Source organism: Opisthocomus hoazin, chromosome 22 (genome assembly GCF_030867145.1).
Source record: "Opisthocomus hoazin isolate bOpiHoa1 chromosome 22, bOpiHoa1.hap1, whole genome shotgun sequence".
NCBI lineage: Eukaryota > Metazoa > Chordata > Aves > Opisthocomiformes > Opisthocomidae > Opisthocomus > Opisthocomus hoazin.
In genome coordinates this window covers 5,977,102-6,003,693 of record NC_134435.1, presented here as the reverse complement: position 1 = coordinate 6,003,693, position 26,592 = coordinate 5,977,102, and the positions used below count along the sequence as shown (strand labels likewise).

The following is a 26,592-nucleotide window of genomic DNA, read 5'->3' as shown; positions in this document are numbered from 1 at the left end:
AAATGACTATGGATATTGAAATTACAATTGGGAGTAATCTAAAAATGTAATGTATTTTAGGGGTGATGCAATTATGGGAGTAACAAAACTGATGTATGTTCGGTATTGAGATTATACTTAGAGAATGGAGATTATACTTAGAGAAATCCTACTAAGTGAAGACACAGAAATGTAAAGGAAGCATAAAACGTGTTTTACTTTGGAACAGTACTTGGAAAGGACAGCAGATATTTCTGTTGTGAGGTGGGACCTGCCCCTTTCCTTGGAACTGCTGCTCCAGTTCTCACCATGACCAATGAGAGGGGGACGGTCCTGCAAAGCAAGCCTGGCGTCCCGCTGAGCATCTGCTTTCTGTATATCTGAAGGTGGCCCGTTACACTGAGGGCTTTGTCTTGGACAGTGGCAAAGTGTTGGGCTAGTGACAGGATAGAATTTGTGGTGCTTAATGTCGTGTCCTGCACAGCCAGGAGTATGTCAGAAATTTCTGTGCTGTGGGGGAACACGGCCTTTCCTAAGGATGTGGGTTTGTCTTGAGATTACCTGTAGCAGTGATTGTATCCATAGTGCTGCTAACCAGTCTATGTCAAACTGTGGTATAAAAGAGGTCGCAGTGATTAGAAGTGTTTGCTTTAGTTCTTCTATGAGGATACTTTTGTCTATGAAGAATAACAGAGGAAAATGTCTCTTCATTAAATAAAATAATAAACAATGGCATCAGATGCAAGTTCTATGTAAGTGGGAAGGCTGAAGAGAACAGCTCAATTGTTTAGTGAGAAAGAACAAATATTTGGTGCAATACTCGGTGCCAAGGGTCTTGCAGGGCCAATTCTTTGATTAATTTAAAGTTACAGAATCACAGAACGTTAGGTTTTGGAAGGGACCTCTGTGGGTCATCTAGTCCAAACCGCCCTGCCGAAGAAGGGTCAGTCAGAGCAGGCTGCACAGGACAACGTCCAGGCAGGTCTTGAATATCTCCAGAGAAGGAGACTCCACAGCCTCCCTGGGCAGCCTGTTCCAGTGCTCCATCACCCTCAAAGTGAAGTTCTTCCTCATGTTCAAGTGGTAAGTTAAGAAATAATTTGCTTCAACCTTCTCAGGGCAGGATGCTATTCTTGGAGATTAAGTTCAGTAACAGTGGGCATGACATACTGTATCCTTCATACGAAGATGGCTGGAGCTTGGCTCTTAGTTCTAGACTTGGCTCGGACTAGTGTGTGGAATCACAACTGTGGCTTGTGAAACGTCCCCCAGACCGTGCAGGTACACGCTGACCGCACACAGCAAAACCCAAAACAACAAATTCTTTTGCCCTTTGCCAAGGCCTGGGAAAGTTTCTTATCATTTCCTTGTTATGGGAAAAAAGCATCCATATTGCCTGGGTTTCAGAATTTTGCTGAAAATTCCTTGAAACGGTTAAAGAAGAGAGAAGCTTCACTTGTTTAATTTACTGACTTGCGTTCCAGGATTCTGAATGTTCCTCCAGCTTCCAGTGATTAAATAGCAGCGCTAGTGTCTGGACAGACCCAAGGGGCCCGGCTGTGCTTTTATGGGCACAAATTCGCTCCTACAATGTGCTCTGATAAATGGCCATTGTGTTGCTCGCTCTTTTCCCATTACCAGGAGTTCCACAAGAGCATCACTCTGTGGTGAGCTGGAATCAAGCTTTGAAATAATCTGCTCAGAGAGATTTGAAATGGTATTTAAAAAATAGTGGGACGTTGATTGTGAGCTCACTGCTTCTTCTAGCAAGTTAGAAGCAAAGATCGTGCTTGGGGTTTTGAACTGACTTGTCTTTTGAATTTGAGACCAATAACATAGCTGAGCTAATGATATCTCCAAGTGTACTAACAAAACACTGGTCTGGTGGTCTTGGAAAGCAAAAATACGGGATAAATACCTCACAGTCCTCTCAGCGACAGGATTATCTCTGGCACAGATCATGTCTGCTTAGTAATGCTTATGTTCTTAGCTCCATTTTGGTTATTTTGCAAAGATTAGGATGGAACTGTGGCTCTTTAAGTTAGTGGGAAAATCTCTTGTTAGTGTCAGGAGTTGAAAATATGCTTGTAAATTTTGGAGTGGAGATTTTCTTTAAGGACTAGCTCTAAACTGAGTGCAGGACAGGAACCTTGGTGAGGAAGGAAATGTGAAATGCCTTATAGGAACCAGAAAGGCTGAGCAATCCGTGAACATCTCTGTGATGTTGTTCCTACATACTTTTCTACTCTACAAAATGTATTTAATATGTGTCAGCATGTACCTAAATCAGCTGTTGCATCTCTCTCTTTCTCTCTTGTGCAATTTCATCCTACATGTCAAGTATTGCTTCAGAATCTCAGGCTGTTTAAAGTTCAGCATACTAGATGGCAACTTAGATCTTGTCATGAAGAATACTCAGCTGTGTCTGCCTGCAAACACTTGGGTTATATCTTTGTTAGCTAGTAAAATAAAAGGATGGATAACAGAACTGTGGCTGTTTTCCACTGATGCATAGTTTCAGTGTGACTGCAGCTCGCACTGTATGATGTTTGAAACGACTTTGGTGTGTTTTTCTGTCTCTCTTGCTCTACTGAGCACATACCCACTTCTCAGAACTATTGACAAGGTTATTTCAATTCACCCGCATATTTGGATTAGTTTTTCGCTGGTCTCCATGGTAAATAACAGACCTAAGGCTTTGGCCGAATGGAAGCTGGAAGAACAATGCGGGAACATCTGTGCTGCTTGCACACGTTGTTTGAAAATCTCTTCTGTCTAGGTATCAAAAATTGGTGACAGCTGTGAAGGTCCTACAATTCCTTCAATGCAACTGAAAGATTAAAAACCCAAAAGGGCTGGAATTGTATTTAGGAAAATCACATCCAAGAGAATTTCTGGAGGCAGCTGCTGTGGAAAAAATTTAAATGCTCTTTATGACGACTTGTGAAACAGGACTAGAAAGAAGTTAGGCTGGAAATTCAAGAATTAAATCTCTCTCTTGCTTGCCGTGGGTTGTCGTCCCAACACCTGCCTCTCCCTGGAAGGATGCTGCGTTAAACACTGCTGTGCTGTGGGAAGAGGAGCCAGCAAGGTGGAGGAGGGCTGAAATCCCTGCTGATGTGTGGAAGTCACAGCGGGATATTGGAGCCACCTGGGCAGTTTGGAGGCTTTCATCTCTGTCCTGAAGAATCAGAAATACCATGGAGACCAGCTGCAGCACTGGGTGCTGGTTACCAACGGACCCGGTCTCCTCTCGTCTGGCGAGGCACATCGGACTCTCGCGTGCACGTGTGGTGCACAGAGGGGTGCGCGAAGCGCAGCTCGCTGCACGCCGCCTTGCTGTGGCAGACCCTCAGGTGGGTCGCTGGGCTGGTTTGAGGAGGTGTCAGGTCCAGTGGACACCAGCTTACTAGAGCTGGTCACCTGAATTAAGCCTTGTGCAGTTTCTGTTCCTTGTTTCTAGCGTGAGAGAAACATTTATTGAATGTGACTGCTTCAGTGTGCCGCTGCATCTTAGCCATTTGTAATAGATTTTGTGTGAATATGCCATAGATAAAAATGTGCAATGAAACCTGCATGATTTATGCGGGGTTTTTCTTGATATGGGTAATAAACTCACTGGAAAATGTGGTTTAAATTACCTGTAATTTCCATTAATGCAGACAGCAAGATGAGAAAGGTAACTCTCAAGCCTGTCTGAAGGCTTGTTGGGGTGGTGGGGCTCATGGGCTGTGCAGGGAGGGTGCTTGGTGTCCTGCTTAATTTATAGCTGCCCCAAAGCTGGATGAGGGCAAGGCTGAGGACACAGCCAGAGGCACCATGGGAGGTCTGGGAAGGCAGGTTTCTCTCTTTTGGGTGCCCTGTGTTGCCCTCTCAAGGCAGAAGGCCCCTCTGCCCTGTGCTCGGTGGCACGGGGACTCGAGGTGTGATCATCTCCGGCTGCTGGCGGCCTGTTCTTCTGAAAGGCCAGCTGATTAATGTGAAATTTGCTGTTATTTGATATACAGCATCTTCTAACAAAGTCCAAAGAAAGATGTGATGAAAGATTTGTATGTAAGTAATTATAATGCTGAAGTATTCAGTGCAGGCAGAAATTAATATATGAGGTGAAAATGTCAAAATAAAAGGTCAGGAAAGTGAATTACAAAGAAAGTTGAACATTACCTAAGAGGCAGTGTTTGTTGGAAGAAGCTCCCTCCAGTATAAAAAAGGTTAGGAAGGAGGCTTATAAAGACTGAATATTTCACACACAATTAAAATTCTGTATCGGTTATCTTGAGTCATGTTGTGTAGTTAAACTAGGACAATTAATTTAATGAAAAATTCATGTTTATAGCTTCTGGCTTTTGCCTGGGGATACTTCATAAGCCAAAAATGACCCTTTCCCTTAGAGGTGATTCCAAGAGCTCGACATGACATAGGTGGGGCAAGGGAAATCTATTCAAAGAAAACAGAGAATTCTTGAAATAATAACCACCAACTGTAAACACAACCGAGAAATGTTTAATAATAATGTTCTTCATAATAAACCAAGCTATCCCTTTATGTAAGGAGGGCAGCCATGCAGCATTAAATAATGATTTAGTAGGGCTGAGAGTGGTGGAATCACCGTTTCTATTTTAGCAATAAGCAATAATAATAAATTGTTTAGAAGGATGCTACAAAAAAAGTGTTGGAGGAAATGCATAATGATTGATTTTTCAGAATTAAACCATAGAGACATATTGAATCAATGAGCTCTTTGTGTTTAAAGCTTCACCTACTCTAGCTGCTGAAATTGGAGATTTAGGTTGTCAAAAAAATTGTAATGGCTATAAATTGCTACACTGGTGTCTTATAAAGTTAATCCACTTGCTTCCAGTATGAAACTGATTGTTTTCTGTTTTTTCGAAGTTGCCTTGTAGATTGAGTCTGAATTGCTGGTTTTCCTTCCAGCAGAGATTTGCTGCTAAAGCTGTTGCCCTACTGTATGTAGATTTCAAGGATTATTCATTTATTTAGTTAATGTATTGTCCCAAATTACTTATGCAAAGTAATGCAATTTAATGGTGGAGTTATTGATCATTTTTGCTTTTGTAAATGTACTTTAAGAAGGCCGATTAAGTGAATCTTAACAAAATCTCCAGGCAAGTACTAAAAGGATTTCTGTTCTGGCAAGTTTCTGTAGGAAGTGTGCTCTAGACCTTGTGTAACCTGGCACGGATCGATGGCATCTGGTGATGCACTGGCTCTTGGGGATGCTGCACTAGCAAAGTGACTGTGTGCGGTATTCTGCTTGGAAGACTGAAAGTGACTCTCCCTCAGGTGCACGGAAACCTCTTGCACATAGTATTCACTTTTGTCCATCTTTATTGATAGCTGTACCCCAGTCTTCATTAATTTTTAACACAGATGCACTGTATGCAATGTAAGAAAATTATGTAAGTAAATTATTATAGGTCTTTTGGCTGCAGGGAGTCTGTATCCTGCCCGTGTAATGGAAGTGCTGCCCACAAACCACAGATGTCAATACCAAGTCTTGTCTGTGGTTTCACACCAGTTGCACGTACAAGGTCTAAATCCAAAATGGATGTACCCATGTATTTACTGTGGTGTAATTCATGTATCACACACAGAGTTTCCTGTTCTGCTAGACCACCGTGAATGACTATAACTACTCTCTTATTAGATCCATTGCTCCATAAAATTGTATCCCCTCATTTTTCCATCTATTTTAAGGAGGCAAAGGTCGGCCATGTGTGCAACTCTCGTCCTCTCATTTTTCTGTCATTTGCCTGTTGTCTCCTTCCCCAGCATCCTAACCCTCTGCCCTACATTGGCGTCCTCAGACAACTGACCACCAGCAGCAGGCGTAAGAGCAGGTAGTTTCTTGAATTATTAAAACATTAGTTTTAATTAAAAGCATTTTTTTTTCTCTTCAGCTACTCCTGTGTTACATGAAAGGGATGGCTGCAGTGTGACCAGCTGGGTTTTTATTTGCCTGACATTCCCTGGGCTAGGTTTGCGGTAGAGGAATTTTTTGATGGCGTGGTTCAGTTGTGGGTGTACTTCTCTTCTGAAAAATGACTTTGCAGAGATGACATTGTGAACTTCCATATGCATTGCTGTGGAAATGCTGCCAGATTTCCTTGCGCTGTTAGAAATAGAGCATTTCTTTGAGTGCTGAGCAATGCAGAGTCGAGCTTGGATGACAAAATCAAGCTGATTTCTCTCCTGCTTACTCATCATCAACAACAATTTTGTATTCAGAATTTAGGTAACAATCTTGTTGCATCAGTCCAAATACAACCCAAATCATTTTTCCGTACCTATTTTGGTCCTGGAGTAAAACAAAACCCCACTGTTAATTATGAATAGAAATAGGTCAGCTACAAAATACAGCTAGAAACAAAGGCATGACTTAAAATATCTTTTTAAATGAGGCATGGGATAAGTGTAAATCCTAAATCTCCTTAAATTGTTTTTTGGCGGGATTAAGAAACCTGTGCCTTGCATTACCTTGCTCACCTGCTTTGGATGTTATGTGCTCGTGGCGGGCTCCTGGGGCCAAGGATGCTGCTGCATGGAACTGTGGAGTTCCAGCCCCGCTGATGTGACTGTCGGCTGGAGGCTTGGAGAGCGTGGGTCAGTCTCTGTCCTTCGGCTGTTCCCAATGTTAGAAGATCGCCATTTCCAGAGCAGTTCGCCTCTAAGAGAAGGTGTTTCCTTCGAGGGCTGAGGCAGTCTGTGCGGAGCTGGGTGCAGGGTGGTTGCAGGGTGCTCCCGCACCTGCTCGGACAGGCAGTAGATCAAACATCAACTGAAGAGGAGGAGACCAGTTTGGGAAGGGGAGTGGGCTTGTTGAATCTGGGACATCTGAATCTGAAACTGCAACACAAAAAATTACCGAATGATAATGCCTTTGAAATGAGTTCTTTAGTTATGAAATCTGGAAATGATGCCATGTAAATGCTCCTATTATTTAAATCATAAGCAGAATCAATATTTCTGTTCCTTCTTCTCTTGTAGCAGCTTAGATAATCATTCTTATGATAAGACCTGTTCTGAATGTGTTGTCTTTGGATTTTACTCGATGTTCATCACCACAGTGTTTGAAAATCTTTTACTTCAGTAGCTGTAGTGAAGTGCTCAGCATCTCAGGGTCTCTGTTTGGGGAGAGGCACAGTGGCCAGTCTCATAACTGATTTCTCGTTATTTGTTTGCTGTGTGCTATCTTTCTGCAGATACAAAACTATTCTTGTCTTTTTCATTTTGCTTATCATTATTGCTGTTTAATGATAGATGATCCAAGGCAGTATACAAAATGAGGAAATCTTGGAAACCTCCCCTCAGGGTGCTGTGGAGAGCGTAGATGGGAGTGCACAGTTTAATTAAGACTACGTGGCAGACATTCAGGCAAGGGAGGTCAGGCTTAAGTAATTTGCTGGAGTTGTTTGAGGATATAACTGCCGCAAGAGATAAGGGAAAGTCAGTGGATGTGGTATATTTAAATTCTGGAGGAGGTTTCTGCCTCCAGAATGAGTGTCCGTGCTGTGGCCTGCAGGAGAAATGCAGGGCAGTGGCAGGGAGGGCACCGCATGCAGGACCAGATCCACCGGGAAGCAGCGCAGGAATAGCAATGATCCCGCTACTCTTATGTGCTAAGTCGTAGAATCATAGAATCATTAAGGTTGGAAAAGACCTCTAAGATCAAGTCAAACCATCAACCCAAGACCACCATGCCTGCTAAACCAAGTCCTGAAGTGCCGTATCTACACATTTTTTAACACCTCTAGGGATGGTGACTCCACCACTTCCCTGGGCAGACTGTTAAGTCCCACCTGTATTGCCATGTGCATGGGGGAAGGTGCTGTACTGCAAGTAATGCATCATGAAGTGGGACAGCTGAGGAAGCAGAGAGCATCCGTGGCCATCAGTGAGAGAAGAGCGCACCAGTGGAAGCCACGTTCAAGGGAGCCTGGAGACAAGGGGACCTGCTAACCATGACACGCTGCCTGCTCTCGTTCTGGTGCCTGCTGCCTGCCCCAAGTGAGAAGCCGGGTGTTTCTATCTTGTCCTGGTGCCCAGGGGCTGGCCCTGCTCAGCAGCTGCCAGAGCCCTTGGGGAAGGGACCTGGGCAACCATATGCACATGGTTGGGGAGGCTTCCCTTCCTAAGCCTCTGCCTGCAGCTGGCTGGGGAAGAAAAAATGTGTGATGTATAGTGAAAATTATGTATAGTATGGCTGGGAGTGCTGAATTTCTGTGCTGCGCCTCGGCGGTGTGCTCAGACCTGCTACATATAGGTGGCCGTACAGGAACACGCCAGGGTTCCCGTGCTGAGAGCCAGCGGTCACTCCCGGTCAGAGCCAGAGCGATCAACTCCCGTGTGTGTCATTCAAACAGCCAGGAAAATCCCCTCTTCCTTGCAAAACAAGGAATGAAGCAAATACACAGTGTAGACACACTATGGTACGTATAAACTATTTATCCAGGTGTTTGTGCTACATATATATATGGAGTAGGTTTAATCACACATAGAAGGGAATTGTGGAAGAACTATGCAGGAGGATTAACCTTGATTTAATGGGAGCAATTTTTTTTATTGCTTTTAAACAAATTGATGGGTTAGCGCTGACTCCTCAGACATGGCAGCACTCGTGCTGAATCTGAATGACAGAAGATTTGAGTGGTTTCAGCATTAAACCATCCAGAGAGGCTTTTCACAGCCCTGGACCCAGTTGACATGATGTTAAGAGGCCTCCAACTTCCCAGACCTCAAAAGGGAAAGTTAAGCACGATGTTCCTCAGCTTTGAGTTCAAACTTCTAAATCCCAACCTGCCAGGCAGTCAGTGGGCCTCTTCTGAAGCTGAGTTATGTTTAGCATACGGTTATATTAGACGAGACTTCTCTTAGCCATGCCAGACATGAAAGACTGAATATAAATAATGAGTTTAAAAGCTACATAGAACTTCTGTCTGTAAAACAATGTATTGCTCTGAAATTGCCAGTTAGAGCTCCCGTTCGTTTTGTTGTGGAAGAAAGACATGTGCTTTGACAGATTATCCTTTTTTTTTTTTTTTTGGATTAGGAAATAGGAAATCCTGGTCATTTCTCACATTTCTAATTGACATTCTAAAGAGGCACATTCAATGCAGGGATGTGCATGAGCTACTGAGCTTTATTGGGTTTTAGTTATGGCTAATAAAACCCATTTTCTGCACAGTTATTTAATTTACATCTGTAATTGCTGCAGTTGTACATAAATTAGACATGCAATCGGAAGCCTAATTCAGCTTGTCTGCTCCTTATGCTACATCCATAATTACAGAGCCGTGCCAACTTTGTGTTAGGAGACAGAGATTTACGGAAGTTTGAGGAAGCAGTTGGCTCCAGGGAAAAAATGGCTTGCTGCTATCAGCTGCTTACATGGTGGTTGTACCTAAAGCCCAGCCTGGACTGGAAGCACCTTCTGATAACTCAGAGCGCTAAGCTCAGAGGTTTAACACTGCTCCTTCCTTTGCAATTACCTGCCAATCCACTGGCTGCTTAGGTTTCCTAGAGTAAATTTTCACCCTGGTTGGCTCTACCCTGCACTACCTGGAGCCTGCAGAAGACGAGCTGCTTGTACCTGGGAGCGTGAGACCATGAGCGGTCAGCAGCCCCCGCTGCGGGAGCTGGGCTTTGCTTCTTTGCCACTTGGTTCTTTCTCTCTATTCAGGCCCCTGTTCTTCCCAATGTTTTCAGACCCCTACACTTTTGTGCCATGAACACCTCTGTTTTACCTCTTTTCTTGTCATTCTTCACCACCGTTTCCATCCATGGTCCAGCACCTGGAAGCACATCGAATGTCTCTTCCCAAAGCCCTCTGGCTCCGTCGTCATATCCTACGTGTATCTGCCAAAGAGAGCATCTCTTCTCCCCAAACCCAGACAATGCTCTTGTCCCTCACACATGCGTTTTGGCGTCAATCCTTTCGTTGCCCAGATGGTTCTCTGCAGAACCCGTTGGAGTTTTGCCATCGCTTGTCTTTGGGGGCAGGTGTTGGTTTTCTGCAGGTTCTTCTGAGTCGCAAGGAGAAGGCGCAAACACAGCTCAGTTGAAGTGAAGCCACCATTACCAGTGGGGCAGGATCTTGTTCACAGGGCACCGGGCACGTTTTTTGCCTTGGTGAGATAGATAACTGTAGGTCGTGCATAGACTGAGCTACATCCAGGCCTGGAAGACTGAGAAACAAAGAGAGAGGAGCTGCATTTGCAGCTGGACGAGAAAGTAAATTTTTTACCCGCTCTTTGCCTTGACTAATGGCCACAGAGGGTTTCTGCAACAGGCATCAGTCTCCCTGGGTGAATTCAGGACATATCTGCAAGACCGCATGCTGTACTCTATAGGATTTTTTTTTTTAATCTTTTCACAAGGAAGTTCAATCGGTTGCCTTACTTTGTCTGTTGTGAGACTTCAAATGGACCTGAAATTTGTGACATTAAGAAATAATCCTGGCAGGTTAATGCTTCAGACATTTTGTTCTTTGCTGACTTTCCTCGTACTTTAGGTGATCCAAATCCTGATGTTCTCTTTTGTCTCCCAAAGCATGACTTGGCTTTCCAGATGAGTTTTTTGAACATAACTTCAGTGGAATTGTCTGAAAATATTTAGCCCCCCTGAACATAAAAGCCCCAGTGCAGAGCCCACAGCTATGGCTTGGTCAGAACCAGCTGAAACTCATGTGAGGTGTAATGGTTGCTGCACTAATTTCGTACTCAGTTTGGCACTCCCGCATTGTGGTTTCGCCTTTAAAAGGTTTTTCCCTTTGCTAGCTGCTTTGCTTCCCTCCTTTCCATATTGTAATTTTTTTTCATTCTGGTGGAATATTTTTTGGTGTGGGGTTTTTCCCCGCCCCCACAGCTGGCTGCTGAGAATCACTATTTCATGATTTTTAGCAAGGCTGAGAAGCGTTGCGAAAGACTTGGGTAACAATCTCCCATTCAAATGGCCTTTTGGGTCAAGAGGTGGGTAATAGCTTACAGTGAGGCAGTCCCTACAAAACCAATCTTTCGGGCTGGAGGGTTGAGGATCTCCCTCATATTGTCTGGTCATGTCAAACTCCCACAGATTCCAGTCCTTTGGCAAGGTGCAGCCCTTCAGCTCTTTCTGTGAACGAACTCCTTTAATGCACGTTATGTTTCAGAGAACTAAGGCGTGGACTAACTGCAGCGTTTGCAACTTCACAAGCTGGAGTTGCTTTCTATCATTGGAACATAAACACCCCCAGGTGCTTGTGTGGTTGCATGTCCTCCTCTTCTCCCTGCTGTAGCCTGAGCTGGTTGGGTGCTTTCATATTGTGGAATATATGTTCACTGAAGTGAAACATGAGTCCTTGCTCCATTATTTTATTTTATTTTTTTACCCCTCAAAAAGTCTGCAGTTCAATTTGAAAATCACTTCAAAACAATCAAAACTTGCTTTTGGTGAGACACTTATTCAGCAAAATGCAAGAGTTTCCCAGTTGTACTGCAGTATTTCAGACTGAGGCACCTTGGACTAAAATCAGAATGTTAGGAACCTTTCTGAATACTTCAGAAATTTTAGAGAAGATTAGCCAGAAATAGATTGGAAAGAGTGAAAAAGTAGTAAATTAAAATACTCTGATCCTAAGAGAAGTATAGGAAAGGTCAAATGGAAAACTTTGCACTGAAGGCAGCCTGGAGCTCAGATGAAGACAAACTGGAGAACCAAGCAACGAGAACACCTAGACACCATCAACCCTCTGCTTTCTTCTAAGCTCAGCGGGATAGTAGCAGCTGTTGATACCATTTTTCTACTAAAGTTGAAACCAGTGAGAAAGCGATGGGCATTGATTACTGTCAGCTTCAATAAATACATAACCAGCTTCCACACTGCAGAAGATCATGCAGAGTCCTGCAAGTCCAAAATAATTGTTGAGGACTCATGGGGGCTTCCAGGGCACCAAAGCCGAGTGGAGTCTTTATTGACTGTGGTACTTTCATGTCTTTTACTTATTGCATAACTGAATAGCACCGTTTTGTCTAACTTTCAAAACCAATATTTTTCAGCACCGATTTATGGTCTCAGATCTGTGTGAATGGGTACTATAGGTGGGCTGAAGGAGACAGAATTTGTGGTACTTGTGTTGCTGAGGAGACAGATAGGAAGCTATGCTCTTAGAGTACAATAATCTGTTGAAGATACCCTGACACCCAAAGTGGGCCTCTTCTGCTACCAAAAGATACTACTTTTCCCTCCAGCGTTGCTTCCCCCATGCTACCACATTGCTTTATTTCTGTAAATTCAGTTCAGTTAGTGTTCAGCTTTGCTGTTTAGCTTTGTAGACTTCTCTTCTTTTTGGGGTAATGGGAAAACATAAAGAATTTCTCTGTTGAACAACTGAAAGAGTAATATTCTCTTGCTCAGCAAGAACTGAAAGAGGATACAGTTTCTTCTGACTTCCGATGATAGGACTATGTCACTACTTCTGTTAGCACAGTATGCATTAATAATTAATATTTTCAGTGTTTGTATGATCAGTATTTTTACCTAAACATTTGTGTTTTGTGGAAAATTAAGAAGGTAGATATACTTGTGGACAGATTTTTACATTTGGTTCCCAAAATGAGACATAAACTGTTGTGTTACAGAAGATGATTTGTGGAAGATTTTTGTATTTGTTCCGCTGCTTCTTGTGGTCATTGCTGAACTGATCACAGGCATTTCTACCATCAAGTAAACTAGGAGTAGCCAATTCTTAACTACGTAGAAACAGATTATAGAGTTCAACTAAGTCCAGTATTTGGATAAAACCCGTAATTCATTGCGGAATTTTCAATGAGTCAGATCTTGAGTGACTCCGTTTTTACCAGCCTTAGACAGAATGTGTTCGTTATTGGTAGCCTTTACTACTTTTGTCAGCAGAGCTCTCAGTTAGCTTCTTGATTACTCTACCAACTTCTTTGTAAGGCAGTTTGAAAGGTTTTCTCAGTGTTGGCTTTGACATTTCCCGTTTACTCTGCAAAAGTAACAGGTTAGAGGCTAAATGGTCTTTGTGCACTGTTCCAGTTCAGGAGGCAGGAACCACTTGAAGCTTTGGAGCCACTGTCTGGTTTTGCCCTGAACAGCTTCTACTCCTTCTCTAACAGCCGTTGACTTGTCCAGCCTTTTTAGCATCAGTTTGGGTTAGCACAATTTAAAGATAATTTAACTGAATTTTTAAAAATGGAATATCTCAATTTGCTGTTGTTTCTGATAGTTTTCCAGTATGTTTGACTCCTTTTAAAAACGTTGCAACAGAAATGTTAGCTAACAAGTGAGTTGTCCACCAACCCTCCAACCACTATTATACCGTGTTAAAACACAGAGTTCTTTCATTTTAGCAATTATTACATATCTATATGTGTATCTATATATGTGTGTACATATATGTGTAAAAGGCTTACCAGCCCTTCTTACTGGACATTATGCATTTGCTTTCCAAAGTCTGATTTCATTCTCCATAGTAAGAGCAGAGTAGTCACTAATGCTAAAGCAATTTTAGAACACTCTGCAAAGTGAATACAAATGCAATTTCTGGCCACTTTAAGCCTTATTTACACAGACAAAGATGATACTGTCTTTAATTCAGGAGATAAATTCCTTACTACGTAATTCTTGAAAGGCTTTTATTTTGAGGTGCAGTGGATCTCATTTGTCCCTGTAGGAGGGTTCTCCGTCACCTGCCAAGGAGCATTACATCCTACTGGCTACATCTCATTTAGTAGACAAATGACCTCAGTTTGATTAGGCGGCCAGCCAATCTGAAGGACAAGGCAGACAGCACTGAGTACAGCTTGCTTATCAATACCACATGAATAACCCAACAGAAATACAGAGGTCCTGAAATGACGATCCTTCCTTTGGAGGAGGGGGAATAGATGGTGGAAGAAGGTAAATGGAAACTCTTTAGTCCTGGCACTTGCAATTGAGTTTTGCTTTGAAATATCTCATATTTTTAAACGATTCTCTGAATTGAGACTTGAAGTGCTTGATTTCGTATCATGTGAGTAAAATGTGATTTCAGATGAACTGAAATGATCTGTTTGTTTCATCACTTTAAAAAAAAATCGCTATTCAGGTCCATTTGACCCAAAAGGAATTAAAAATGTCTTGGACCTGCCAGAAAACTAAACAACTGTGTGTTGACCTGCCTCTAATCCCTCTAAAGCCCACAGATATTAATGCTAAATTTATCTTGAAAAAGAAACATGAAAGCCCTGCCCACGTGCGCTGGGGAGATGGATTGCCCTGCAGACCTGGACTCACATCCCTGTGCTCACTAAAGCTCAGAGGCTGTTCACAGGCTGCGGCTCCCAGGGCTGGGGAGCCGGAGGTGGGATCAACCCCGGCTTCACCTTCCTCGGGGCGTCGGGGAGCTGCAGCAGGGAGACCAGCCGTGATTGCTTTTCACTTTCCTCTTTTGCATTTGTGTCGTTCCGACTTCTGCCTCTTGATTTGCCTTCTCCCCACGGGGTTTTAGTATCCAAGCGTCCATCCAGCTTCTTTCCTCCCTTCCTTCCTCCTCCCATCTTCATCCCTGGTACATGCTCGTGGGAAGTGCTGCGTTTCGGAAGCATCTCTTCTCAGCCGTTGTCTGTGGGACCCAGCTCCCACCCACCCACCCACCACGATAGGAAGGGCAGTATTTGGCAGTTTACCTTTTGTAGGGCCTGACAGATCCAGAGCTCTTGTGCAAATGACAATAGAAATCTTTGCCCTTGAATTTGAAATGTCTTGGGAATAAACCTTGTGCACTTTCACTGAAGCAGAGACTGGTTCTCTCTTTTGGGGCTTTTTACTGTCATTTTGAAGTTTAAGAAATTCCTGTGTCCTCCAAGTTAGCTTTGTCTGTCTTACAGTCTCTAATCAATTGCAGCTGGTTTTGTTATTGCAGAAAGTCCAAGGAGATTTAGCAACAAGGATATTTTCAAAACATAGGTAAAATTATAACTCCTTCTTGCTCTGATTCAAATCCTGCTGGTGTAAGTAGCCAAGGCATCGTACATTGCATTGCCGTTGCTCAGACTGCCCGGATCATGTTTTCTTCTTGTGAAACTCAGATTAACTTTTTTTTTTTTCTTCTGACTGACTGCTGATTTCTGGCATAATATTCTGAGAAGTACAGGAAGTTGGTTGAATATAAAGGTAATTCAAGTTGTGCATATTTTTCACCTTAGAATTTGGAAAACTTTCTTCCCGTGCTTCTCATTACAAGGTGAAACGAGCGGACTATTTACTTTGTCTAATTAAAAGATCATTATGATTATATAGAAGAACAGGAGCTGTTTGCATTGTCATTTGTGTGATACATTATTTACACTGATGAGATTTATACGAATGTTTGTTATACTTGACATTGAAAATATTTGATTGGATCATCTCCAACTTTGTGAGACTTTATACCTGACAAAAAAGCTCCCTTTTTAAAAGGATGGAGTAATTCCACTTTGAAACGTCACCAAAAGGCAAGATTTGTTGTTCTGTAGTTATGGCTAAAAAGCGTTGGAAAGATACATACTTGCTTCAGTCATTATTTTTCTGTAGTATTTCCAATGATGTGTGGTTATGTTATGTATTTCTTTGGTTTTTCTCCTTCTTCTCACCCATGCCACCCCCCACCCCCCGGATAGGAATTTGCCTTTTTTTTTTTACCTGTGTGTTTTTTAATTGTTTGTTAAAATGTAATTAAACTTTATTTCCCCTTCTTGCAGAATAGCTGGCTTATGGAAAGACAGCTGCCATCCCCTGTAACCTGTTGTTCTTCAGGTCCGGTGCCATGGTTTGGCATTTCATTCTGTTAAAAATGCAGGAGGGATTGGTAGACATGTCACCTACAAAGCCGGGGGGTCAGCTAGGCAGCTTCCTTAATGTGCTAATTTGCTGTAATTTAATCATGCTTGGAATATGGATTGGATGTTCGAGTATCTCGGTGGCAGACTCGGACTCAAATAGCCCTCAAACACTTCGTTAAAGCCTGGCTGGGGAAAGTTAAGTTGTGGGTCAGATCTTGGGCCCTTGCTCGAAGGGAAGCAAGAAGGCTCTGCCTCTGGGTCGTCAGGTGGGATCTCCGGGGCTCGTGGAGTTGTGGCTCTGTGCCAAGCACCTGCATGGTGACGTGGCTGAACTCTGCAGTTAAATTAATTATTCATTAGCTGCAAATGAGATGGAGAGCATTGAGCTCCCTTTGTAGCTCTACGTGAGTCACGTAAAGCAAAGCCCGCTTCGCACGGGTGCACACGTGCGCTCGAGGGCTGGCGAGGGCCGGAGCCCTGTTCCTGGGGCAGCTGTGGGCTCACTGGACGGGTGCCATGGGGTAAATCAGGCAACGTGTTCTGCAAGTCACAGGCTCTGCAGTACAGGCCAGTTTACAATGACTTGCCAAAATATATGCAAGATAAGCATTTCCCAGATACAGTCAATTAAGTCAGTGAAACTTAGAAGTTGGCCCTTAGATTTATTTTCTAGAGAGTAGATTTTTCCCCCCTTTTTGAATTTACTTTTGAGCACTGAGTTACAAACACCTTGCTTATTCATTGTCACCTGCGATTGCATTAGTAAAGTTGATAGCTGAAAATTTTCCAAAGGATAGGTTTGGCTGTTGGAAAAACTTTGTGTTCAGTTCTCAGAGAGCTCTGTTTCAACCAGGTCACATAGATTGGTTTCCCTGACTGGTTTGCCATTCCTTTCATTCCCCCTTTTCCACTATTATGTTGCAATATTAAAGTTAAAACTATAACACAGTATATCTCACCGTTTTGGAAAACAAAAAAAAGTTTTAGCCCAGGGTGTTCTGTTATCTCGCTCTCACTTAATCTTTTAACAGTGCAATTATCTCTCATCTTTATGTTATTCATTGTGTGACTGTGGCCCTGATGAGATAAATTTAGTTTTTACCTTTTTAGTATTGTAATACCTTTTCTCTTTGTTGTGACATGCCAGAAAATATCTCCTTGGCAACATCTAGCTGTGGTTATTCTTAGTGCCTCTTGCCTGGCCATTTGCCATGGCGTCCACCTGGCCATTGTCGCTGCACTAATTGGTTTATCTTTCAGGAAAGACAATTTTTTGTTTCAGTTTTGAAAGTTCTCCTCTACTTTGCCACTTTGGTAGGTTTCAGCTTCGTTACTCTCTGTAACTCTGACTCTGGCAGGCACTTCAGCGTGTCCTGAGGTTGAAAGTCACTGTGCTGTTGCATAGGTGACAAGAGAGAAAGGGAACAGTGATTGTGCCTGTGTGTTTGCAAGGATGTGCATCCATTCTGCAAACACGGGGCATTTGTCCTGCCCCAAGAAGTTTACAAGAATTGCTCTATAAACACCCAGATATACGCTATTTGAAATACTGTTAAATACTTTGAACTCCTCCTGATTTCAGATGCCATGACCAGGCCACTGCAGCAGAAGTTCAGCTGCCGCATCTGCCGGACATCTTGCAGCTGGAGTTGGAGACCTATTTTTGAGAGCCCAACCCAGCTTACCGGTGGCAAACTTCCCCTGGACAGATGAAAGGTGGAGCTGGCTCTGTGCTAAAATGTGATTTGACTAGAAATGGCATGACCATAAATTAAGAGGCGGGGAGCTCGTAATGAGGTCATATGGTTGGCAAGGCATGCAGCCCAAAAGTTCCCCTTCAATGACTGCTTCTTTGCAGGTAAGTTCAGGACGAGGATTCGTAACCTCAGCGAGCATGCTTGGTGCACGCCTGGTCTTTAGACTACTAGTGTGGTCTTGCGTTTGGTTTACGTAAAAAAGTGGAAGAGAAGGAATTTGAACACATACCCAAAGAGAGTTCTGCTCCAATAATTGCTCTTGGTTAAGGATTTACCAAGTAGCAGCCTCCGTGTGAATCTGTGATTCAAGAAATCACACAAAACCTGTGAAAATGGTTCTGGGGTGCATTAAGAGGAGTGTGGCCAGCAGGTTGAGGGAGGTTCTCCTTCTCTGCCCTAGGGAGGCCCCATCTGGAGCACTGTGTCCAGTTCTGGACTCCCCAGTTCAAGAAAGATGAGGAGCTACTGGAGAGAGTCCAGCGGAGGCCTACAAGGATGGTGAGGGGACTGGAGCATCTCTCCTACAAGGAGAGGCTGGGGGAGCTGGGCTTGTTCAGCCCGAAGAAGAGAAGGCTGAGAGGGGACCTAATACATGCTTATAAATATCTGAAGAGTGGGTGTCAGGAGGATGGGGCCAAACTCTTTCCAGTGGTGCCCAGCAACAGGACAAGGGGCAACGGGCACAAACTGAAGCAGAGGAAGTTCCAGCTGAAGATGAGGAAGAACTTCTTCCCTCTGAAGGTGACAGAGCCCTGGAACAGGCTGCCCAGGGAGGTTGTGGAGTCTCCTTCTCTGGAGATATTCAAGACCCACCTGGAAAAGGTCCTGTGCAGCCTGCTCTGGGTGACCCTGCTTCAGCAGGAGGGTTGGACTAGATGACCCACAGAGGTCCCTTCCAACCCCGAACATTCAGTGATTCTGTGAAAATGGAGTTCTAATTTAGAATTGTGTTGAGGCAGTGTCCTCCTGGAGATGCTTTTTGAAAGGGGCTAACTCTGTATCATGTAGCCAATGCACTGTGTGTGATTTGCTTCCCTTGTTTACACCATTTTCAGTTTGCTTTCACCTCACAGGAGCTCTCTTCCATTTTAACTCACCTTGCTGGATTTACCCAGTTTTCTTATGAATGATCTATAGCAGAAGGGTCCAAATGCAGACCATAGTATGGGAAATGGACTTATAAATTATGAAAGACCAATGTAGCTGAGCAGGATGATTAAGGGGGAGAAAAAGGACAAATAGAAGACATTTGGAAAACAGAACAGAAAGCAAAGAGAAAGGTGAGCAGGGCTGTAAAACCAGCAGAAAGAAGTTTAAAAATAAATAATTAAGAAACCAGAGAAGTTATTGATTAACAAATGAACAAAACACATCATGATTGTGTGCAACTGGAATGAAAAACAAAACCCCAAACTGAGGAACTTAAAAATGGGAGAAAAATTTGCCAGGGGATAAAGAGCAAGATTTGTTGACTGTTCATTGTTGCCTCCATCCTCCACGGGCTTGGCTTCAATTTACCATGGAAGACAAATGAGGGTTTTGGTAGAATGCACAAACTCCTAATTGAGGGCTAATTGGGGAGTCAGTTGATCGCAGAGGACAGATACAACAGAAGCCTACAGCGTGCGAGTGGCAGGGAGCACGACAGAAAGATGACGTGATTTAAAGTGCAGTTCCCAAAAGAGCAGTTCTTCGTCGAGCTGTCGAGGGCGTTTGGTGCTTGTCCAGAGGTGCAGGAATACTCGAGTGGTGGGAAGCTGAGAGCTGAAGCAAGTCCACCCTGCCACCTCCTGCTTCCCCACCACATGGCCTGTTCCTCCGGCGTTGGCAGGACCGAGTGATGGATGGCCTCATGCCTACGCTGTGATCCCGAGTCCCAGGCTTGGCGTGGCACTGCCACCAGCTGTGGTGCAGCTGAGCAGGGGCAGGCGCCCTGGGCTTCCACGCCGTTGCAGCGCTGCACGCACAGATGTGCTCGCTGCCACAGCAGAGCGGGCTCCAGCTGTGCTTGTGTTCAGACTGAATCGCTGGGGTTAAAAAAAAAAAAAAAAGCAACCAAAAAAGCTGGTGGTTTGCAGCAAACCACATGAAGGAATGGGAAGCTGGGAGTCCCTTCAGGAGCGTGTCTGAGTGGAGATCAGCAGCGAAACAGCGAGTTGGAAGTGCTTGTCCTTTTGGGGCTGCAGAGAAGGTGCTCAGCAGTCGGCTCAGGTGTTTGTCTGCTCCTGCCGTGACAGATGAAGTGTCCGCAAAAGCAAACAAGCTGCATTTGAAATGGTGGCTGGCCGGTCTGAATGCTGCATGCTCGTATTTGGAAAGAAATCCCAGTGAGTTGCTGTGCTGACAAGCAGCAGATGATGGCTGTGAACACGACACGCGGTTCAGTGCCCAGCTGCCTGTCCTGGTCTCTGCTCGCGGCTTGCCAGAAAGTTCCCTTCCCCCTACCAGAAAGAAGATGTAAGAAATGAGGAACTGCTTTATTAGGATGATATTACTGTGATGGGATTGGGCAACTGGCACTATGAAAGTGCAGTAGCTTCATAAGGGACTCTTTCAGAACTGTAGGTGCAGCCATATTTCCCTGAGCCTTTTTGAAAGGGGCCATGAAAAAAACAAAACAAGATCACTGTGCTTTTGGTGGATGTCCTAAAGGGAGTGACAGAAAACACAGGGCGAGGCAGTTTTCGTGGCAGGCAGCGTGTTCATGCTTCAGCTACTCACAGCATCTGTTTGAGCTTTGCCTGCCACGACGGGTAAGGCAGAATCAGGAGATGTCATGTAATTAGATTTCTGTAAAGCACATGATATCAAAGATTAATGAGCAAGGCAAAAATTCCCAGCAAATAAGGTGTTGTCAGACATCCCAAACTGTCACAGCTGGAGGATTCTTCTGAAGGCCTGCAAATGCAAAACTGATGTTTGTGTCAACGTGAGTTTTCCCTGTCCTAGAGATGGAGATTGAAGCCAGGCTGTGTGATGCTGCCATGGCAGTGGGTGTTCAGACCTCTAGTCCCAGCGAACATGGAAGCTCAGGTAGAGCCCAAAAGCAAGAAGTAAAATACCGGATTGAAAAGTGGGACAGTTTGCATAAAAATTGGGGTATTGCACGTGGCTCAGGAGAAGGGAGTAGAGCAGAGGGAGCTTGTATGACATGTAATGCTGTAAGCGATTTGCACCTACACAGCATGAAGACCTTTCCTCTTTCTGTTTTGACATACTCTACATATATTTATGCATCACTGGGGCTGTCACAGCTGGGGACATCGGTTCTGGAGTCAGTGAGCAACTAGGACTTTGCTGCCTAGGAGCAGTTGGGGTCTCTAGCCTGCGTTAACTGCGGGCAAAAATGGAGAACACCCAAAAAAACCCCAGGCTGCAGCATCAAGCAGGGCTGTGCACATGCTTTTCCCTCGGCAGTTTTGCTGCCCAGCCCTTGGCTGCCTCCTGCATCTCCCAGCGCCGCAGGGACAATCTGGGGCAGAGGCAGGAGCACAAGCCAGGCTGCCTGCCCTCCCGGTTTGATGCTTAAACCAGAAGCACAGGTTTCGCTTCTATTGACAGCTTGGGCACTTTTTATTCCTTCGCTGGAAGACAGTCTGCAGTGTTAGGGGAAAATCACTGAAATATCAATGCGTTTTTAGCTGGATTTAGAAAAAAGAGGGTTTTTGAGGGATTTTGGGGTGAACTGTTACAGATCTGACGTCTTTTTGATTTATTCTGGATGAGCAGCACAAGAAAAAAACCTCGTGTCTCAGTGGTTAATTTTCACAAATGTGAATTTTTCCTCGGGGAATCAAGGAGAAGGTTTCAACACAGGCTATTGTTAGCCCCTGCAAATGCCAAATGTCTGCGCTGGGGAGGTGGAGAACAAAGTTGGCACCAGCAATTAGGGGCTGGTGCACTGATTTGGCAAAAGCTGCTGAAAATGAACTTCTGATGGAGGGGTCTGCAGGTGATTTAGTAAAACCATGCAGTTTGAGATGACTTTTGGGATGTTATTGTGCAAAGTGCAGAGGGGTGATCAGAAGGAAGGTAACGTGTAAAATATGAAGGAGTGGTTTGGGGTCTTATTTAGTTCTTCGAGTTTTTCTCTTGAGCTTTTCCAGCGTATTGTTGGCAGTACAATGATACAATAAAGTTACTGATGTTAACTAAGGAAAGCTGAGATGCCGAAACAGGACAGATCTCTCATTTACTATAATTGCAATTTCGTTTCGCTTCCTCTGCAGAAAGATACAGGTATTAATTTGGTGTGGATGTCACTGTTATTTAGGAGCAAATCCAACATGGATATAACACAGCATGGGCCAGCAAACCCAGCAATTCAGCATCCAAGAGACTGCGAGGCAGAGCAGCGCCGCAGCAGGGGTCCGTGCGATGTGTGGGCAGGCCGTGTGTGGAGGCAGCCCTGCCTGTCCCAGGAGAGCCTCCCGGGAAAGGACACTGGGGATACAAATTGGAAATCTTGAAGCCACAGTTGTAAATGTTTTGAGCTGTGCTGCTGGTCTTGGGATGGTTCCCATGCCAGCTGGAGCCGGTGTGGCTCGCTCTGTGCTGGGAAGCACGTCGGGTCGAAGCTACTGAAGGTGAAGGGCTCTGGAGCAGAGGCTTCTTCCCTCTGAGGGTGATGGAGCACTGCCCAGGGAGGTTGTGGAGTCTCCTTCTCTGGAGATATTCAAGACCCGCCTGGACAAGGTCCTGTGCAGCCTACTGTAGGTGACCCTGCTGTGGCAGGAGGGTTGGACTAGATGACCCACAGAGATATTTTATGCTCCAAGTGAAATTTAAAGGAGTTGGTCTGTACCTGCTGGCAGGGAGATGACTCCCAGGGCACCTCCTGATACCTTTTCTCAGGAGTTGGCAGGACTGTAAGGGTTATAGTGTGGCAGTGATGAAGTGAGGAGCAGGGAGGGAGGACAGGCAGTTTTCACTGCAGGATGGTAGGATCACATTTTGCCTCTGGCTGATTTACTCACAGCAGGGATAAAGATACCGCACTAGGAGTTAGTTTGACTTTGACCCATAAGGGAAAGAAATGAAAGTGCAAAAGCTCTAGCCACCTTGACAGCCGACCCCCCACCAAAAGAACAGCACCCGCCGCCAGCAGAGCTGCCCAGCCACAGCGCAGGGCTCGGGCTCTCCCCGCCTGCCCAGCACCACTCTTCTGCAGTAGCAGGGCTGATCGCTGTGGCCTTGCTGCTGATTACTGTAGTTTTTTGTGAGCAGCAGAGGGAGGACATGACCTGACCCCCTGCCAGCCTAGTCTTACTTTTTGAGAGAGCTTTTCAGATTTATGGTCAACCCTTACAGTAACTGTGATTCGCCTTATAGATCATGAATGTATGATTGCCCCACGATCCCATAACAAATCCCCTGAGACTGCTGTGGTAGCTAGGTAATTACTTCTGGGCACTAGCAAGGATTAACACTGAAGTTTTCCCAGTGGAGCAAACCATGAGTAGGGCTGGAGCTGGCTGCTTGGCAGGTTTTGAGCCCTGATAAAGAGCCGTCTCCATCGCTGCAAGGCCAGACCTGTTCCCTGGCCGTGGTAAATCTGGGAGTGACAGCTGGGCTCTGCGTGAAGAGTGAATTTTCATGCTGAATCATGGATCCTGACCAGACTAATTTTAAGAACTTGCAGCCCCAGAAGCAGAAGCTGCTGGGAGCCTTGAGGCTGGCAGTGAGAACATGGTGGTTGTGCTTCTTAGCTCCTTATTAACCGCTGCCCTCCCTCCGGGGCGTTGTGGCTCCATGAGGATGTAGGATCACTGCGTGGGGCCTTCTGTCTGTCCAGGAGCTCTGCCGGCGCAGCGTGGTGGTCTGCAGGTGTGGGTCTCATGACAAACGTGTCCTTGAAGAACAGACATTTTTCTTTCTGTGGAGACATGGTAAGAAGCTGCCCAGGCAAATGTGCCTTGCGAGGACTGTCCTTTGGCTGGAGGTCTCTTCTAGGAGGCACAGAGACAAGCATCTCAGCACGCAAGGCACAGCCTGAAGCACAGGGCAGCAAGGAACGCTGTGGTGGGGGCTGGCCGGGCATCGCTGCCGGCAGCCGGAGGCTGTGCGGGTCGGCTCGTTTCTGTCACCGCAGTGGGGAGCTGCGGGGGACTCTGCTCAGGCTGCACATTGCCCAGGACCTGCTGAAACAGCAGCCCGAGGCAGCGGTCTTAAGACAAGAGCACAGATGTTCCTGTAATGAGCCCAGTGATCTGGTGACTCATTCATCCCTTCCCAAGCAGCCGGTTTTGATGTGAAAACTTCAATAAATGAAGATGGAGAATCTACTTTTGTAACATTTCCAAGAGTTGTTTCTTATTTCTGCTTTGAAGGTGATAGCTTTATCTTCCTCCCTTTGCTTCCTATTATGTTTCTGTGAACTAAGCACTGGGAGCCTTTGATCAACCCACAGCGCTCTTGCTGCCTTTCTTCACGTCTCTGAGCAAGTCTTTTCCTGACATTCTCTGAAATCAAGAGTTTCTCAGTGGGGCTTCCACGGGTCTTGTAATGCAAATTATAGTAGTGATATTAATGCTGATCATTATTATTCTATAGGGTGAAATGTCAAGATTCCATATTTTCATGTTAATTTTTGGTAGGTAGGTTCCGCATTAACTGTATCCCATCCTGTCAGAGGACGTGCTTTTCTTATCACAGGGATTATTAGAAATCGTTAGTAATAAAGTTGGCTACCTATTGTGCCTGATATATTAGTCTTTGACATACAGTAATGCAAAGTGACATGGCAAATGGGAATGAAGGATGAAAAGCTGTTAAAATTTGTGAACGTAGCTATAAATTGATTAATTTCCTATATCTAAAATGTGTTCCTGAGTTGTAACGATAAAGAGGACCCACATTGCTGCTGTTGGATTGTATGTGCGCATCTAGGAAGGGAGCTAATGTGTTGAAGCAGGAGGGTTTGGTTTGTTACTACCTGTCGGGATAGAAAAAGTCTGTATTGGCAACTGCACCTGCCTTGAAATAGGATTCTGTGGGCAGTAAGATGAGATTTTGAAGTATGGTCTCTATCTTTAATTGTTCTGAAATGGAGGGTATCCTTGGTAGCACAAGACCCCTGAACGGTGTATTTTTGTTACAAGTACTTTTAAGCACCAAGTATTTTACTGTAAAAGGCTCCATTCTTCTAGTCAAGACTTTGGTATGACTTGCTCTCCTTTTGGCCTTGTATTTATTATGCAATATTACTTTGTGGAAAGTATTGCTTTTACTTTGCAAAGTAAAAATCTTTTGGGTCAGAATTCTCTCTTGTTTAGGTCATTTTTAATTGACATTAAGTGAAATGAATGCTGTTATGTAACACACAGGACATAACAAATGCTGCTACTTCAAATTTATACCAGCTTAGCTGAGACCTGAGCCTGAACCTCTCTTGGTTGATAACTCATTTGTCTGTTTGATTTCAGCGGCTAACCTCACTAATTTGGATAGTCTCGACAGCGCGGTGAGCTTTGTTGAGGACCGGGTGCGTAGAGCGAGGCAGCGCTATCGAAGGCATGCGACTGAGGACGATTACAACATTGAAGTCCTTCTGGGGGTTGACGACTCAGTTGTGCAATTCCATGGGAAAGAACACGTTCAGAAGTACCTGCTGACTCTGATGAACATTGTGAGTACAACCCCGCTAACCGCGCTGTGGGAAGGCACTGGAAGGATGGTGAATGTAGGTTGGTTTAGCCTTTTGAATAAGACATAACAGATTTTTCTCATGGCAGGAGATAAAATAATTCTAGGAGGAAAATCCAGGTCACTTTCATAAAAGCCAAAAGGGGAGAAGGAAAAGAAGAAAAAAGGGCCAAGGAAGAAGCTGACTGTGGGACTTTTCAAATGTTCGAAGTCCTGCTTATGTGCTCTGGTGGACGGGGCCACAGGGTCAGGGGCTCAGGTTCTCGGAAGTCATTACGTTTTAGATGTATATTCCCTTAACCTAAGCTCCCTGCTGAAACACATGGTTTGGAGAACTGTCTTCAAAGAAGGTTCTGTTAGAAACTTCGATTGGTTTATGCATTTTTAAAAGTACTCAGTTAAATTCTTTGATTCCTTGACAACCACTTTAGGTCCCAGACCACCTACCTTGTTCACCCTGCAGTAAAATGTTATGCAATGTATCACTGAACTTTCTTAAATTGATTTAGTATTTACTCCATGACTGACCTCTTTAGATTTCTTTAGTTAAATATTTAATCTTCAGAACCATTGTCTGTGTAATAGACTACATAGTGTAGTAGTGATGAAAGGAGACATCAGAGAATGTTATATTTGTAAGAACCATTTTTTCTTTCTAAATATCAGCACAGCAGACACAGTATCCCTCTAGTACCCCGGTCAGTAAGAAAGGGTTCTGTTTTGTGGGAAAAGAATGAAGTTTTGAAAAAGCATCTCTATTATACATCAAAATCCATTTTATTCTTCTGGCCAAAAAATGGAAGCGAGTTGTAGCACCTTTCATAGACAAGTCTTTCGGGGGTGACTTTCTCTCTGCTCGTTCCCATCTGGAATGGGAGTCTTTTCTTAATAAAACATGCTTCTGTAAAAACTTTAGGTTCAATGAATGTACGTTCTTAGTGAAATACTGTTGAGTAAGAAAGTGTAGGTCTGCTATGTTTTTGACAAATAGGGTGAGACTGCTGAGGTTTACAGTCATGTCAGGAAGATGAGCATCTGTTGGTGACTTCTTGACATTACAAACCATAGAGGCAGATATATGGACAGAAATCCAGGTTATTAGGTACAATTCTCTGGGATGTATTTTTTCCAAGATATATTTTTGTAATTATGAAGCTTGGTTTTTTATTTCTTCATTACATTTTTTTAACAATGTGTAGAATTCACTGTTTTTCATTTTAAATGAGAGGTGGAATACAATTTAAGAAAATCCCTTGTGTGACACAAATTCAGTTGCACTGACTTTTTATAACAGTATTGTAAATAGTTAAAAATCTGCACTAGCATGAGAGTTATAGGGTACTTAGTATCTGCTCTGATGGCTGTAAATACATATATTCTAACAGAAATGACAT

At 44.2% G+C, this 26,592-nt stretch overlaps 1 protein-coding gene across 1 annotated transcript in view; it reads left to right on the top strand.

The window, feature by feature from the left end:
* The window catches only part of ADAMTS2 (ADAM metallopeptidase with thrombospondin type 1 motif 2), a 185,325-nt gene that overhangs the window by 102,511 nt on the left and 56,222 nt on the right, over positions 1–26,592 (top strand). Inside the window, exon 4 of the mRNA XM_075441680.1 lies at positions 24,979–25,181. Within this exon, the coding sequence (XP_075297795.1) occupies positions 24,979–25,181 (203 nt within the window). The remainder of the gene's footprint in view (positions 1–24,978; positions 25,182–26,592) is intronic.